Raw genomic sequence first — 15798 nt, 5'->3', positions numbered from 1 at the left:
ATTTCTGCGATTCCTCCAAGAGCTCACCTCGAGATTTTCTAAGGATTTCTTCTAGGAAATCCTGCAGTTATAAATATGATAGATTTCCAATAGTTATTTTACCAGTTTTTGGAGACTCATCTAAGATTTTTGGAGAGTCCAAAAGAAATCCGGAGATCTTCAAAAAACTTCTCACTTGTAGGAAATTATTTTATTATATATTTTCCCAGGTCCAGTTATACCTTTAGGTTTTGGTTTAGAAATTTCTCCGGATTTTTATTTCAGGAATTCCCTCAAATTATTTCTGAAAAAGTTCCTTGAAGAAATTCCCAGAGAAATGCTGGATAAATTCTTCGGTAATTTTTTGAAAAAACCTGTAAAAGAATTCCTGAAGGAAACATGAGAAACATTTAGTTGAAATATAAAGGAAATTCTGAATGAACAAAAGAGAAGATTAAAAAAAAACAATCGAGGTCATCTCTGGAGCATTTTTTTGAAAGTATGGAAGAATCACTTATTGAGTTCCAAGAAAAATTATTATCTTGAGAAATTCTTGATTGAATCTCTGAAGAAATACCTGAAGTAATTTCTGAGAGTAACCTTGGAAAAAAATCCTGATGCATTCTATCCCAAACGAAAATCTGAGTAGAAATCCTTGATAATCTTGTGAAGGAATCGCTCAATGAACTCATGAAGAAATTTTCGAAAAGTTGACAGTATATTTGAAATAAATTCTGTTAAAATATATGAAAACAATCATTAAATACATATACCGGGCGTTACGTAACGATAAATACCCACAGAAATTTTTAGGAAGACCCTTTGAGAGGTTTTCTGAGGAATCCTTATTAAAAAGTGGTTCCTGTTAAATCAATTAGATTTTTTTGTCATGAAATCTGTAAGGTTCATATTTTAAAACATTTAGCCACTACCAGCCCTGGGCCCAGCAAACCAGAGATCATATAAGGATGTTCATTTCAAATTGTATAAATGTACAATTTTCGTTGGAATTGGATATGATGCAAAATTTAATTGATTGAAATCGTTAATGGAGCCATCAATTTCATTTGACTTGAATTTGCATCTTATAGAATTCCAATTTAATCTGACCAAATATGCAACTTCATACTGCCATTCCATTACGATTTCTTTTTTACTTGGTATGACTCTATTATAATCATCAATGTGAGATTACATATGGGTTCATCTGATGTAGAAATAAAATCATACAAAGCAATAACCCAACATAAACAGAAAAGGTAGAATCCATAAACATAGCCATTGACTTACCGGTTAAGAGAACATCACCGTTCAGCAGAAAAACGATGAAATCACTTGCATCAGTATTTTCGTACGATGTCTATAACAAATTGCTGCACTTCGTTCCAAACTGCAAACGTTAACAAGAAACCTTCAGTGTTGCACTGGTTTGGTCATTTGCCAAATGACAATTAAGATTGGTAACATTCGCATACGATGCTCAACAGTGTTCCATTTATATTTGTATAAAGACCAACTTCTGTAACAACAACTGCGCGGTATGGTGGTAGTGTATCAGGTTAGTAATCTAAGGGTCAGTGGTTCGAGGCTTGAAATGTACTATTTTATTTTTTTTACTTTATTTGTTTGTAAAAATTAAGTCATATAAACTGCAATACACAATCATACATGAAATTATAGTGAACGTCAAATCAAATTGTCTGGAGTTGTATTGACCATGATAGATTCTCTGAAATGTACGTATATGGCCTCCAGATTTGTGCGAATAGAAGGAATGTGTGCATTTTATACAATCTGTTTTTACCGAATAAGTGTTCACTTTATTCGTTTGAAGTCTCAGTTATGTGAACATATCTGTTGGCTGGGGGGTGATAGTATCATCGCATTACTACTCTTCATGACTTGACATTTTGATTCCTAAATACAAAGTTAAAAACAATTTCGGCAATAGACGAACTCACGATCCATTATTTTTAATTACGAATCATAATGCTTATTGATAGGATTTTATGATTTATATTACTAACTAGTCACATGTCAATTTTAGCGGTGCATAACTCTATTTTGCAGAGCCCTTGAATATGACTCCGCAACGGGTCCCAAAGCCCTTAGCTACGCCACTGATTCTCATGAGCCGCATTGAGGGACTCTTGTGGACACATGTTGCGCCGTAGTTTGAGCATCACTAATTTGAAGCACACTGATTCTTTATACGATGAATTCCTTTTTGACGAAACAAACATTTCAGTAATATTTGGTGATCATTGAATCGATTCTGTGATTATGATACTGAAAACCTTAGATGTTGCGGTAATCAGAAAACAATTTATCATCTCTGTTATTTTGTGCTTAATATCTAACAGAGTTATTCTAACTGTATTCGTTGGGCAAACCTTGCTAAACAGAAACAAACTTTACAGCGTGAAAAAAGCCAAATCGGTATCTATTGAGAGAGGCCAATCAACAAAAAGCACAGAATACACTGTGCATGACACATAATGCAAAACATAGATGTGATAATTTGAGTTAAATATTAACATAAAGTAATTTTATCACAACTGTTTTTTTTTTCAAGCATTTTAATAGATATGAAATAAGGTCTTTCCAACAAGTACCATTGGGGACGTAACGCATTCTCCTAACTGTACTTTATTGTACAAATGTAGAAAACCTTTTGCTCCACGTCTAATCACTAATGCATGACTCTGTGAGCCCCTTTCTGTCTATTAGAGAAGTGCAAAATGCAAGTACCCACATTGAGAAAGTGTACCGCAATTGCTGGTCAATTAATGATCGCAAAAAAAAACTGGAATACAGAGCAAAAATGCGCCCTGACCAGAAACCAGAATCTCTGTCGGCACCGGTAAAGGCTGACCGTTTGCGGCGCTACAAAAAATCAAACTATGAAAAATTAATACATCCTAGTGTTGGTTCGCGCGATTGCCACTGCAATTGTAACTGTGTGTGCAAAGCCGCATATCGAAGCCGCCAAGTGGAGAGCGAAATGGTTGTTTTAATTGCGGGCTTTTATGTGTTAATTAAATGCAGTTGACCCCACACTCCCATCCACCACCCAGTTCACAGCTCTTACTGGCAGTGCCAGTCCCGGAAAAAGAAATTAATAATTTACAGTCAGTCGCACCACTACTAGAAAAGGTATTAGCGCGCGCAGAAGCAGTGAGGAGTGGTGGGAAAATTTATGCCCCAAATGCGATTGCGGTAGTTTCATAGATAGTGCAGAACAAACTGCTAGAAGGGTTGAAAGAACCTGCAAATTATACGCTTCGAGCAGTCGTTCTTAATTCCCTCCAAAAAAAAATCATACCCACCGCACTCGAAAGACTCGTGATCTGCATATCATATTTCTCCGGTGCGGTGCATAATCTGGTGCACAACTTTAACGTGCTTAATTACGTCTAAATTATGTGCTGCAAATTAAAATAATGACATTAAAAACTCCGCACACGGTTGGGACCGCGGTGTGGAACCGGTCGTCGGCCAGAAGCAGTTCCATGATGGCCAGATGAGGCCATTAAACCGGAGAAGTGCAACCGCAAATATATGGGCTTCTTGGCTACCATGGGTGTGGGTCCTGGTCGTACAACATTCTATTCTAGCAGGCGCACCAGCAGAGCAAACATAATAACTGGAAGTACATATACAAATGGACGAAATGAATCGATTCTTTTCAGGTGAAACAGCTTGGAATACAATTTCAACATTGTGTTAAAGCTTCGAAGGCACAAAACTTACGAAGACAGCAACATTCAACAGTTAAATTATTATTTTAGATGTGTGCATCAGAACAAAGCTTAAAATAAGAAGAATCGGTTTGTTGGTGTAAAATTTTTTAAATTTAGTGTCTTCAGCCGTGAGTAGGCACATAAATCAGCCATTTTGACGGTCATCTATGGATCCCTAGATGTTTCACCTTGAATAACTGTTTGCTAAATAACTTAATATCTGTTGTAAAAACTGAATTGCAATAGAAAAAAAAGAAGAAAAGAACTCCCCCATAAAGCTTGCGTATACTGTCTACAACAAAGCAGCAAATTATTGACATGCACAGCAACAATTCTTAATCAATAATCAAATTCTGAAATTTACATGGCACGTAATCTTCCCTGATTATCATGTAAAATGAATTATAACTGGATATTCCACGATAAATAACGTAAACTGCCTCGACGCATTCAAAAATGCTTACAATCCTAAGTGAAACTGAAACATTTTATGATCTTGCATCTAACATTCGTTAGTACTGCACGGTTTCTAGTATCTTGAAAGTGAAATTGCAAACAAGAATGTTCTGTTTACACGGATCTATGCTAAACATAAAAATAAATGATGCACATAAATGGATCGACGACTCTTCCATTCCATGTGCGACATAATTATCAATGTTAAATTCTGTAAACGGAGTCGTTTTGCTTGCAACATTCTTCACATTTAGGATTTTGTTAGGTATGCTGTATATAATACTATAATAGCCGTGTTTGTAGAATTTATTATTGGATATGATTGACGCTAATGAGGTTCGATTTGTTAAGATTTGTTTGGTGTGTATAGTGAGTTTTCTGACACCTTTAACTAAAACTCGATTAACGAAAGGGATCGTGAGTATGTACTGAACGTCGAGATTGAGCCAGCTTTTGTCCTTCTGTTCAGCGTGTAGATTATGAAAATAATCATTGTAAAACAGACCAAAAATCATTTATCATGTTATCAAATTCTTATAATTTGAACTGAACAAAACAAATCTGGGTTTGAACTTTTATATGTAATAAACTTTCGATATTGGCAGGTAGATAGTACATGTGTTGCATTCTGCTTTTCCTTCTTTAGTTTAGAATTTTACAAATTATGACGAGTTTCGAATGATACAAGCTACAAATTCTCAAAGGAAAAGGACGCATTAGAAATATCATATGTATGTGGATGATAGGGCCTTCCTTAGCCGAGTGGTTAGAGTCCGTGGCTACAAAGCACAGCCATGCTGAAAGTGTCTGGGTTCGATTCCCGGTCGTTCCAGGATCTTTTCGTAATGGAAATTTCCTTGACTCCCCTGGGCATAGAGTAGCATCGTACCTTTCACACGATATTCGAATGCGAAAATGGCAACTTTGGCATAGAAAGCTCTCAGTTAATAACTGTGGAAGTGCTCATAAGAACACTGAGCTGAGAAGCAGGCTCTGTCCCAGTGAGGACGTTAATGCCAATAAGAAGAAGTATGTGGATGATATCAAAATACAGCAAATTAAACTACACGAAACTCTTGATACATTTTCAATGAATGTGTTCAAAATAAATAAGATCCACTCAGAAGCGTAGCAAGGGGGCTGGGTGGATGGGGTCCGCACAAAGGCCCCCAAATTATGATATGAATTTCATTCAATATTATGATATTGAAACTAACACCTAACAGACCATATTTTTTAACTAGCTGATTTTCAATTCAATTATAGTTGCAAAAATAAATCAGTTACCATCTTCGGAACATGGTTTGTACACATTCAAGACACAGTAGACCTCGTTTTAGAAATTTAGTCACTTTTTAAATGCAAGTCTCTATTTTTAATGGTTGGTCTTAAAAGTCTCTATTTTAAGCAAAATTGTCTTCAAAGTCACTTTTTCTCTACTCTATTTACTACTATGGTCCAGAAAGTTGTTTTATGCGGAAAGATGCATTTTGAGCTTTATATTGAAATATTAGACGAAAACGGTCTTCTACAAATTTGTTTGTATTGAATAATAATTAAGTCCTTTGTTTGATGTTATTAAAAATTAAGGTGGACCACATTTTCATAGAAATTGTGTAACTAACTTTCTTATTTGTAGAAATTATATTAAACATGCTTAAGCAAAGTTGTAGTCCATTCAATTTCAAGCAACTTTGCCATTTTTTTGTATCTCTTAAAGAGACCGATCAATAACTTTTTTCCTACATCATTCTTCATCAATCTGTATGCATGCATGTAAATTTGCGTTTTGTTAAGTTCTAAAAGTCATTCTTAGACAAATTTGACGAGAAGTTAATATTTAAAAAAACGAGTTGAAAAACTTATATTTGTTGGACCACCCTACGATAATTGGGGGAAAATGCTCAAATTGGTGATGATTGGTCAAATTTTGAGCTACAGAAAAACCTTTTTTTTGGCAAAGTTGTACTACTTCGCTCAAGAGTATATACCATAATGTTTGCATATGAAAAAGATGATTTTATTGTTTATGTGATATTGTGGACCATCCTGGTTTTAAATAACACAGTATAATAGCATACATTTTCATAAACGATTTTGTAGAAGATCATTTTTGTCTAAAATTTCATTTTCATGCTCAAAATGCAAAATATTAAAAAATACATACTATGAAAATCTTCAAAACAGTTTTATTGCCCTATCTTTATAATTTCAGATTTCTCGTCAAAGTTTGTCTTTAAACGACTTTTAGAACTTAACAAAACGTAAATTTTCATGCAAAAATATTGATGATATCTATTTTAGTTATAAAGTTGTTGAAGTTTTTCTGCCAAAAATCCTTTGTTTTTCAGGGCATATCATTACAGTTACAATCAGTGCTGTTAAATGTCAAAATTTTGGAAAAATTTAAATGCTTATAGCATCCTCACATGCGAAATATGGCCTGAGCAAATATTGGCAGTAATAGTAATTCGAAAAAGGTCACTGGGAAAAACATTTTCCGATGGCTTTTTCCACTAGGAACGATGATATTAGCAATATTCGAATGTCAAAGTCACGCGAAATTCATGACATTTAACGGCTCTGGTTACAATAATAACACATTTGTAATTTTTTGATATTATATTTCTATTCTATTTTGTTTTTAGAATGCCGTCAAAAGATATTTTTTATGTTTGTCCCAATCAGAGAAATTCACAATCAAAGTAGGTTCAAGTATATTCAGGAATTTCTTCTCAGATTCCTCGAGGAAATACTTAAGGAATTCTTCTAGTGATTTTTGTAATTTGCTCCAAGAAATCTGCTCATGCTTTTCTTGACTATTTTTTGTAACTATAGAAGATCTTCCAAAGTTTCCTATAGGAGTTATCTTAAGAAAAAAAACTTTCTACAGTTATAAAATATCATTTGAGGATTTTTCCAGGAAGGTCTACGAGAACTCATATGTCAGTTCCTCCAGTTATCCTTTCATTATATGGATTCCTTCAAGCAGCCATATACATTTTCCCTAGGAGTTGCTCCCAACATTCCTCCAGGGATTATCCGAGGAAATATAATTAATATTCTTCCAGGAATTACTGTTCAAATTCGACCTGGGATTCCTCATGAAGCTCCTTCAAAAATTGCTCTTAAGATTTCTCCAACATTTCATAAGAAATTACTTCTGCAGTTCTTCCAAACATTTTTCGTGTATTTTTTCAAGTAAAATTTGCATGGCTTCTTTAAAAGTTCATCTGAGCTGCCACATTACAGCTAATACTACAGTAAATATTCTAGTAATTCCAATCATCTCGGCAACTCACTTACGAAATACTTTAATTAGACTTCCACAAGAGCCCAAGAGTTCTTTCAGAGAACTTTTTGGGAGTTCATCAAGGGTTACTTTCAAACTAAATTGATTTTCATCAGAATTGAATTGAGAATTGAGAATCACTTATAATTTCTGAATAAAAATTCTTGATCTCTTTATGGAGATATTCCTGAGAAAACGACTGAGGAAATTCCTTGAAGACATCTTTGATACATTTCTTTATAATTTGTAGAATAATTCATGAAGGGAACTTAGCAGAAGCAATTCCTGAAGGAAATCTCTGGTTGAAATCTGAACGATAATTTTGAAGGAAAAATGAGAAAATCCAATAATATTTAATAATATTTTAAATCTCAAAGATGTTGTAAACGACAATCTAGATAAGTTTTATGGAAATGATGGTATAATCATTGCACACATTCCTTAAGCACTTTCTATTTTCTTGGAAATTTTCTGAAAGAATCCTTGTTAAAATTCATGATGGAATCTCTGAGGTAACTGGTTACCCTTTCTATGTTGAATTTTTGAAGGTCTAAAACAAAATCCTTAGGAAGTCTGTGAAAATCACAAAATCAACTCCTGAAAAAATTATTGACGTTCATTTGGTAATATATTTCAAGCAAACCTCGTGTAAATTTATCGATTTCATCGAAGCATTTCTAAATCAATCCCGACTCAAAAACACAAAATAGAGTAATTGTCCAAACTTCATTAGGATACCTAATTAAATCTGTAATGAATCGTTGCTACTTCGTCAGCTAATATTTCCACTTTCATGTCAATTCACTGGTAGTTCTCTCGATAATTTTCAGTAAACTAATGTGCTCCTGAACCAGAATTGAGAAAAGACGAACTGTAGGCTCGTTAATTGACATTTTGGCCATTAAACTAGTACAATAACATAAGTTGCATAACTTTAGTCATAATTCTACAAAATCTATTTGTTCAATGTTTATTTCAACAGTCAGTTTCACATCAGTGTCTTACATATAGACGGCGTTTACCTTAATTTTGAGGGCCCCTAAATCGAAATACGCACTGGGACCCAAAACCCCTAGCTACGCCACTTGGCTCACTATATGTCTTTTCAGGATGGCAAAAGCATCACACGGTAAAAAATAAGCACGATGCTATCAATAGTTCTGCACTTGGATTTGCACTACTGTTGGTTCATGACAATATCAAGGTAACAGCACTTGAATTCAAAGTTGTATGTTTTGATTTGAAATTAAATTAAAGTTAAAATAAACATTTCCGCCCGACCCAGATTTGAACCTTCATTCTTCGGAGTGCAAGTCTTGTATCTTACCTCGACACCAACTCCCATCCCGTTGAATTGAGCTCAATCACTTTCTACAACGAGCTGTATATGATTGCTTTCATACAAAAGACATGTTCAAAATAAACGACTTTTCGCTTCAGAGTCTAGCGCTAGAGACAGTAGAACAAATCCAAAGTTAGAACTCTTTGAATCATGGTGATAGGTGGAAGGTGATATGGATTAGGTATTTATCGTTTAAAAAGCCACATGAGAACCATGCAATGTTTTTTTATATTGCCAGTTTTGCCACATAAAGGACGAAATGGGTCACATCGAGAAACATAATTTGCTCAATATCTGGTATCGGCATCATATTCTAGCAGATAGTCGATAATAGAGTTAAGAAATATCTAAGAATAAAATGTCGAACAATTGATTTTTGCGTTATTAACAGTCGGGTCCATTACGTTGATGGTGGTGGGTGGGTGTTCTTAAGATGCTCATAAAAAATAGTAGGAAGTTCATACAAAAAACGTTACGAGGGGGTGGGTTAATTGGTTGATTATAAATTACTCTTTCTCTAAGTCCAGTTCATTCCATTTATATTTGCGATGTGCAAGTGTTATTTATTTCTAGAGATGTATAGTTTGGGGAGTATATGACATTTTTGTTATATTTTCCTTACATAATTGCGTTAATTCTAAAGAAGGGAAATCTTCCATGTAATTATTAGTACATATAATGTAAATGATTAACTTGAAGACAACAATCTAGAGTCAAGTCAAAATTCATGTTGTGATAGGTGAAATTATTTTCAGCAATAATATTCTGGTAGTGTGACGCCAGTAAAAGCGTTACATTCCCACTATGAGTCTGCTTATCAATTTAATGTGGTGAAAACAGTTCCTTTGCCTCTTCTGCCAACAATTTTCGATGATTTTAAAACGAATCATCAGCCACATATGAAAGCATTGCCGAAAGCACACTGAAAATATTTGAAATTCGTCTAGTTTAAAAAGTAAAATAAGATTTCAAAGTCAATTCAGCAGTTAAGCTCAAATTAAACATAGCATAATATGCAGCATTCAGCATGACGTACATTTTTATGGAAATATTTACATCTACAATTTCAACTATTAGAACAGTAAGAATCCACAAAACAGCATATTATTGGAAAAAGGTCCCTTTCTTACAGTCACTATATTGGCCGTATAAGTATAAAGAATAGCCAATGATTCAAAGAAGAGAAAATGTATGATGGAAGTATTAATAGAAATAGTGACATTAATTTTTGAATAAGTATTTCTCGAAAGAACAGTTTAATTATAAAAGAAGACAAATTTTCTGTTTAAAACATCAGCACTAGCTACAATAATTTTGTCGACAGTATAACTATAAAGAACAGCCTTCTATTTAAAGAAGGGATAATCTATGATGGAAAATTTGGCAATAATATGTGTACAACCAAACTCAAAAAAAGAGCAGCAGTTACAGCGTCGTTCATATTCTTGACATTACAGCCCATCCCAAGCTCTTAGCTTAGCGTTCTCCCAATAAACACACGATAGCATATGATAAGATATAAGGGTACAATGTGGAGGCGATATACGTACATTTCGCATGTAACCTAATGGCGCAAGTACTTATATCGCTTTTGTACTCTTATGCATTATCGTATACGATTTCGTGTTGACTGGGCTAGAAGCACTTCCACAGTTATTACCCAAATGTTTGCTTTGCCAAAGTGGCCATTTTGCATTCTCATTTGTGCACGATACTTGAGCACGTTTATACTTCGAGGCCAAGGATCCTGGATCGACTTGAAACCGAGCTAAAATACCTTCAACATGGCTTTACTCTATGGTCACAGAAGTTAACACAAAGCTAATAAAGGCAATTGACAGCATTTTCATACTTGCTTTTAATTATGAATCGTGGTTTACGGCTAACCAGACGAGTGGAAGTTTTAACAATCACCGAAAAGCTTAACATTACATATACTTTGCAATTGGATTAAAAGGACAAATTGATGTGAAGTTTTGCGAAAAAGTTACACGTCTTCTCAGTGAGAATCGAAATCACGACTCCCTGATCTCTAGTTAGGGCGCGTTACCCCTACGCCATGAGAGGACTCATGAACGCGCAGAAGTTAACCATATTTCAAAGGACACACTTTTGATCTTTGAAGCCAATTACCAAAAAAAAAAAGCTCACTTTTTACACAATTTCATTTTTTTTTTTTTGGGAATCATGCCTAATGTCCATTATGCCAAACGTCCATTATGCCTATGGTATTTATGCCTATCGTATTTATGCCTAACGTCTTTATGCCTAACGTATTTATGCCTAACGTCGTGCACCCCAAATTTACAAATCTCATAAGGTGATCCGTAATACCGGACGCGGACACAATCTGAAAATTCCTCGAGTTCTATAAATTTATACATTATTGAATGTTTTTACTTTAGGAATAGTATTTCATTGCCAATTCAATGGATTTGCAACATTCAAAAGAGTAATTTGATTTTTAATTAGTCTGCGAGTCGTCCATCAAAATATCTCTTTCATATACATATGATGGGAAATAACATATTTTACGATATTGTACTGAATCTTCATTCTTTGAGGCACTGGAACAAAAATAACAAAAAAAAAAATATTACAAAGATATTACTAAACCAAACAAAGATATCATTAAACAAAAAATGTAGTTTGACCATATTTAGTTCCAAAACTGGTACAAAATACATTTCAAATTATTTTTCCACATTCAAAATCATTATTTATTTAATAACTTCAAACTCAATGCGATACGATAACTTTTTATCGGTTTTAAAACAACTTTGTTTTAACAAAACAGTATACATATTTCAAAGATGTGTTGTTCGAAGGAAACATTATACTTTCTATAATAGCTTCCTTTTCTTCTAATACACCAACTTGATTAATTAATCATCGATATTTAACTTCGGATTCATGATACTTATTTTCATTTTGTCTATTTGGTGCTCGTTATATCAAACCAACGGACAAGCTCTTGCTACAATGTAGCTCTTGCAGTTCTGCATACCTTTGCAAGAAACGCTTATTAAGTTGACAACCAAAGGATTCTTTCTATTCCTCGACCACGGCAAATCAAAATGCTTGCTGATCATTTTGCAAGCGCCATCTTTCGCCGGCTGACGTAAAGTCGATGATTAATTTAATGAACTTAGTGCAAAGCATACCATTGACTGCGGTGAGTTTTGTTTAGTTAGCGTCGTCCTTCAGAGCAACACACATCACAATCAGCAGACCATAGTTGGTGTGGCGTTTATCTTATCGTGCCTCTCACACGTTGATTCGTCCCCACAGCGCCTTCCACCAGCAGCGTCTTATGCTGGAATAAGAAGTGTGTGCAACGTAAACTGTGCTGAAGCTGAACAGTGTGCAACTCTACATCATGTTCAACCGCTTCGCATCTCCCAATTCCCCGTCCCCTCGTTCCAAATCGAACCAGACGTTCCGCTGCATCGCCGTGACCAAGACGAATCAAGAGGTACGGCGGAGTGATGCAAGGGAGACGCAGTATGTGTGTGAGGTAAGTGATTACAACTGACACCGAACCGGCCAACCGATCCGTCAGCTCAGCAGTGGATCAAAGGCCGGCGTTGATATCCGAGAGATACTCTATTCGGAAAAACTGGGCGCGGTGCGGGGTTGCAGCAAAACTACTTAATTTTTCGACGATCTGCACTCCGACACTGACTGGTCAATGAACGCAGCTAGCAGCCTCTGCCGTAGGAGCAATGACGACAACCGAACGAAGTAATTGCTGTAACCGGAGACATCACTTTTATTGCCATTGCCGACCGTGTGTTGCATCTGAACGGTGGTCTAGCTAACTCAGACACGAACCCATCATCGGAGCGTGAACAACGGGACACACAACAACCGCTGCTCATCGGCAGTTTATGTTGTCACACATGAAGATGATCTGCCTCGAGTCCACCCCTGACCTCCTCGCAGCCAGTTTTTGCTGCATAGGCACCGAGTGACTCGTTCAGGTTTTCGTTTTCATTATCACATCGTCAAGTACTCCGCTAATCGCGCCAAGGGCGGCAGGCAGGCAAAGGGTCACCAAACCAAGCGGAAACGAACCGTAGCGAAGAGGAATTTTCGTTCATTCCCTCATTGTCCGCCAGTTCTGGTTTCAATTTCAATTCGCAGAATCAAAAGCTGGTCATCAGCCGGCAGGAATTTCAGTCGATTACTGATCAACAACAACTCACCTGAACTAGGACGATCGCTGTATCGGGTACAGTAGACCCAGGCTGGCCAGACCATTGGCCCTCCGGATGATGACGAACTGCTTCCACCGCTTCCACTACTGCTGCTCGTTTCCGCAGCCGTCTTACCGCTTGAAGACGACGGAGACGTGGGCACTTCCAATTCACTTCCACTAGCACTTGAACTTAGGCTTCTGCTGGCAACACTGCTACTGGCACTTGCACTGTTGCCTGCACTGCCATTGGTAACGATTGCCGTCAGATCCATCGCGGTAGACTTTTCGCCTGGAGCCGACGGCTTTTTCGCAAAACTTTTGCCACTACGTTTCAGCGGATCTGTGATCCGTCGGCCGAAATCGGCCTTCAATATGTTGTCTATGCTGAACTTGAGGTTTTGATCGTTGAGGGCAATGTTGTTGTTGATTTGTAGCAGATGAGCGGGATGTTGCGGTGGTGATTGTGAATTTTCCCGAGAGGCCATACTGGCTAGGCTTGCGGGGGAGGTTAGCTTACTAATGTCACTGTTGAGATTCTGAGTTATTTGTGAGATGGCGCTCAAATGTGAATGAATGCCTCGGAACGACGTTGTCTCTGGCGGAGATTGAACGCTTCGTTCGTCAGACCATCGGTGGCGATCGTGATAAATTTCACCGATACCTCGTATATGTGGCCGGAAGCCAATTTTCTGTTCATCTGTAAGCGAAACCCTACCGGGACTACGATTGTCTTGCATTCGGGTGACCAGTCCGAGGCCAGGGTCCAAAGGTTTTGGGCTTAAATTGAGACCTCTCGCAGCAGCGACAATCTGCATCTGTTGCCGCATCAGCTCTTCAGCATACAGTTGAGAATTTCTCAGGAACTCTTCATGCAATCGCGTTGGGCTTGGTCGCATCAGTGGAATCTTCATGTAATCCTCCGACGGATCCTTGGAACTCGAATACCGCGAAGAATCATTACTCATTTCATCACCCATTTCTACATTATGCCTCTCGATAAGTTTTTCAACGTCCACTGCTCCCATTCGGGAATTCACACTTATTACACTAAGTTTTTCATCACTGTTCATAGTTTTATCGCTTTCTTCCAGTCCTTCCTGACCTACTGAAAGTTCACTATCTTCACTGCAGCAGCTCATACGATCATCTTCACGTCCCTTCTGCTGCACCATCATCAGCGATTCTGGGCTTGATCGTGCCTCGCTACTAGCCACATCTGGGCTGCTACGATCCGTCGGCATTCCGATTGTTCCGTTTCCGTACACATCTTCACCCGGATGTTTCCCAAGCAAACCGGACATCATCAACCCAGCGGTGGTCTTCGCTAAAGCCGCCGCCGTTGTAGCCTTCAGCGGCAACGGAATCAACGGCAAATTGTGTGACATAATTGTAGCCATTTTAATGCATTGCAGCCGTCGCTACCGTTTAGATATTGCACTGGTGCTTCACTAGCTTTTACAGCTGTCCAATTGGAACTCGTACACGACACCTACGCAAAGTCTTCCAACAGGATTAGAGAAATCAGTCCGATCGGCGGCCCTGTTACAGAACAATTGCGACCAGTAAGGATTATCAGTAATTAAATTCGCACCGTGTGTCACACAACAACGCTGTATTCGCGGATCTCACCGACGAAAGACGAGACCAGAGGGAAAAGGTGTGCAACCTTTTCCGACCGAGTTAAAAAAAATCGTTATTATCGCCCCTGTTACTATTTCACCCCCTTGCATACAGATTCACGCACACTACACTTCCGACCCCCGTAGAACCGAACGCTCCGTCACAGGAACGGGATGCCAGACGAGGGGAAGCAGGGGTTACAAGCGCTAATAAAACCGGCAACACTTGACTGTAAATAGCGACAGCGAAAACGGTCGTTCCATCACGGTATACGTTCACCAACTGAGGCCCCAACAAACGTTCTCAAGTGGTAGGCGTTGCACCGTAGTGTGAGAGCGGATAAGCAACATGCTGCCGTGGGGATCCCAAGGGGCGTGGCTTACTTCTCATTGGCCTACTCCGTTCGCTCGCAGGTGTGCGTGGGATCTACTTCTGTTGATTGTAGCTTCGCTCTGGAGAGAGTAGATCAGAGGGAAAAGGGAAACAAAAGAGAATAAAAGCAGCATACATCGTTGAATATCGCGCTCTCGCACCCCATCAACGAATGATTTCATTATGGAGCATACTCACACATTCATGACACCCGAATAAGCGTGGAAAGGGTGAAACAAGGCGCACAATCTTGGCATTTTTCCGTCATAAAACAAAGTGCACGATAAGCATAAATACATATGCAATTAGTTCTCGCTCTCCTGCTTTCACGCTTTCTCGCTCTTTCACTGCTTCGGAAGAATCACTGAAGAAAAGCTGGACTGGGAATGTAATAAGCTTCCCTGCGTCTCTGGTCTTCCCTTGACCATTTTGGGACATTCTAGTTGGATTTGGATTCCAATTGCACCACCACACAACCGAACAACTGGCTAAAAGCGATGAAGCTTTCATGTGAATCACTGCCCAGGGAGCAAAGAGGAACGGGCGAAATGAAAATGTTTCTCTGTTTATTCAAACATTATGAAGCATTTATGTTATATGGTTGTTCTCCCTTTTGCTGCTGCTCCCTTCTGCTTTGGAGCTGCTCGTTGTTGGCTAAAACGATGTGATGTGATTTTCTTGGTGTCTCGGGAATCCTGAACTGAGGGGTGGAAAGAGTTTAACAACGGTTGGAGGTTTTATCGTGTTGAAGAACCACTTTGCGCGCCGCTTTCATTCTCCTGGGCTCTGTCTC

General features: G+C 37.8%; 1 protein-coding gene across 1 annotated transcript in view; it reads right to left on the bottom strand.

Annotated features, from left to right (window-relative positions):
- The window catches only part of LOC110677033 (homeobox protein invected), a 388087-nt gene extending 373170 nt beyond the window's left edge, over positions 1 to 14917 (bottom strand). Inside the window, exon 1 of the mRNA XM_021847510.1 lies at positions 13021 to 14917. Coding sequence (XP_021703202.1) covers positions 13021 to 14410 — 1390 coding nt within the window. The 5' untranslated portion in view covers positions 14411 to 14917. The remainder of the gene's footprint in view (positions 1 to 13020) is intronic.
- Positions 14918 to 15798: the final 881 nt, after the last annotated feature.

The sequence above is a fragment of the Aedes aegypti genome, chromosome 2 (assembly GCF_002204515.2).
Source record: "Aedes aegypti strain LVP_AGWG chromosome 2, AaegL5.0 Primary Assembly, whole genome shotgun sequence".
Taxonomy (NCBI): Eukaryota; Metazoa; Arthropoda; class Insecta; order Diptera; family Culicidae; genus Aedes; species Aedes aegypti.
This window is presented reverse-complemented; position numbering and strand designations above follow the sequence as displayed.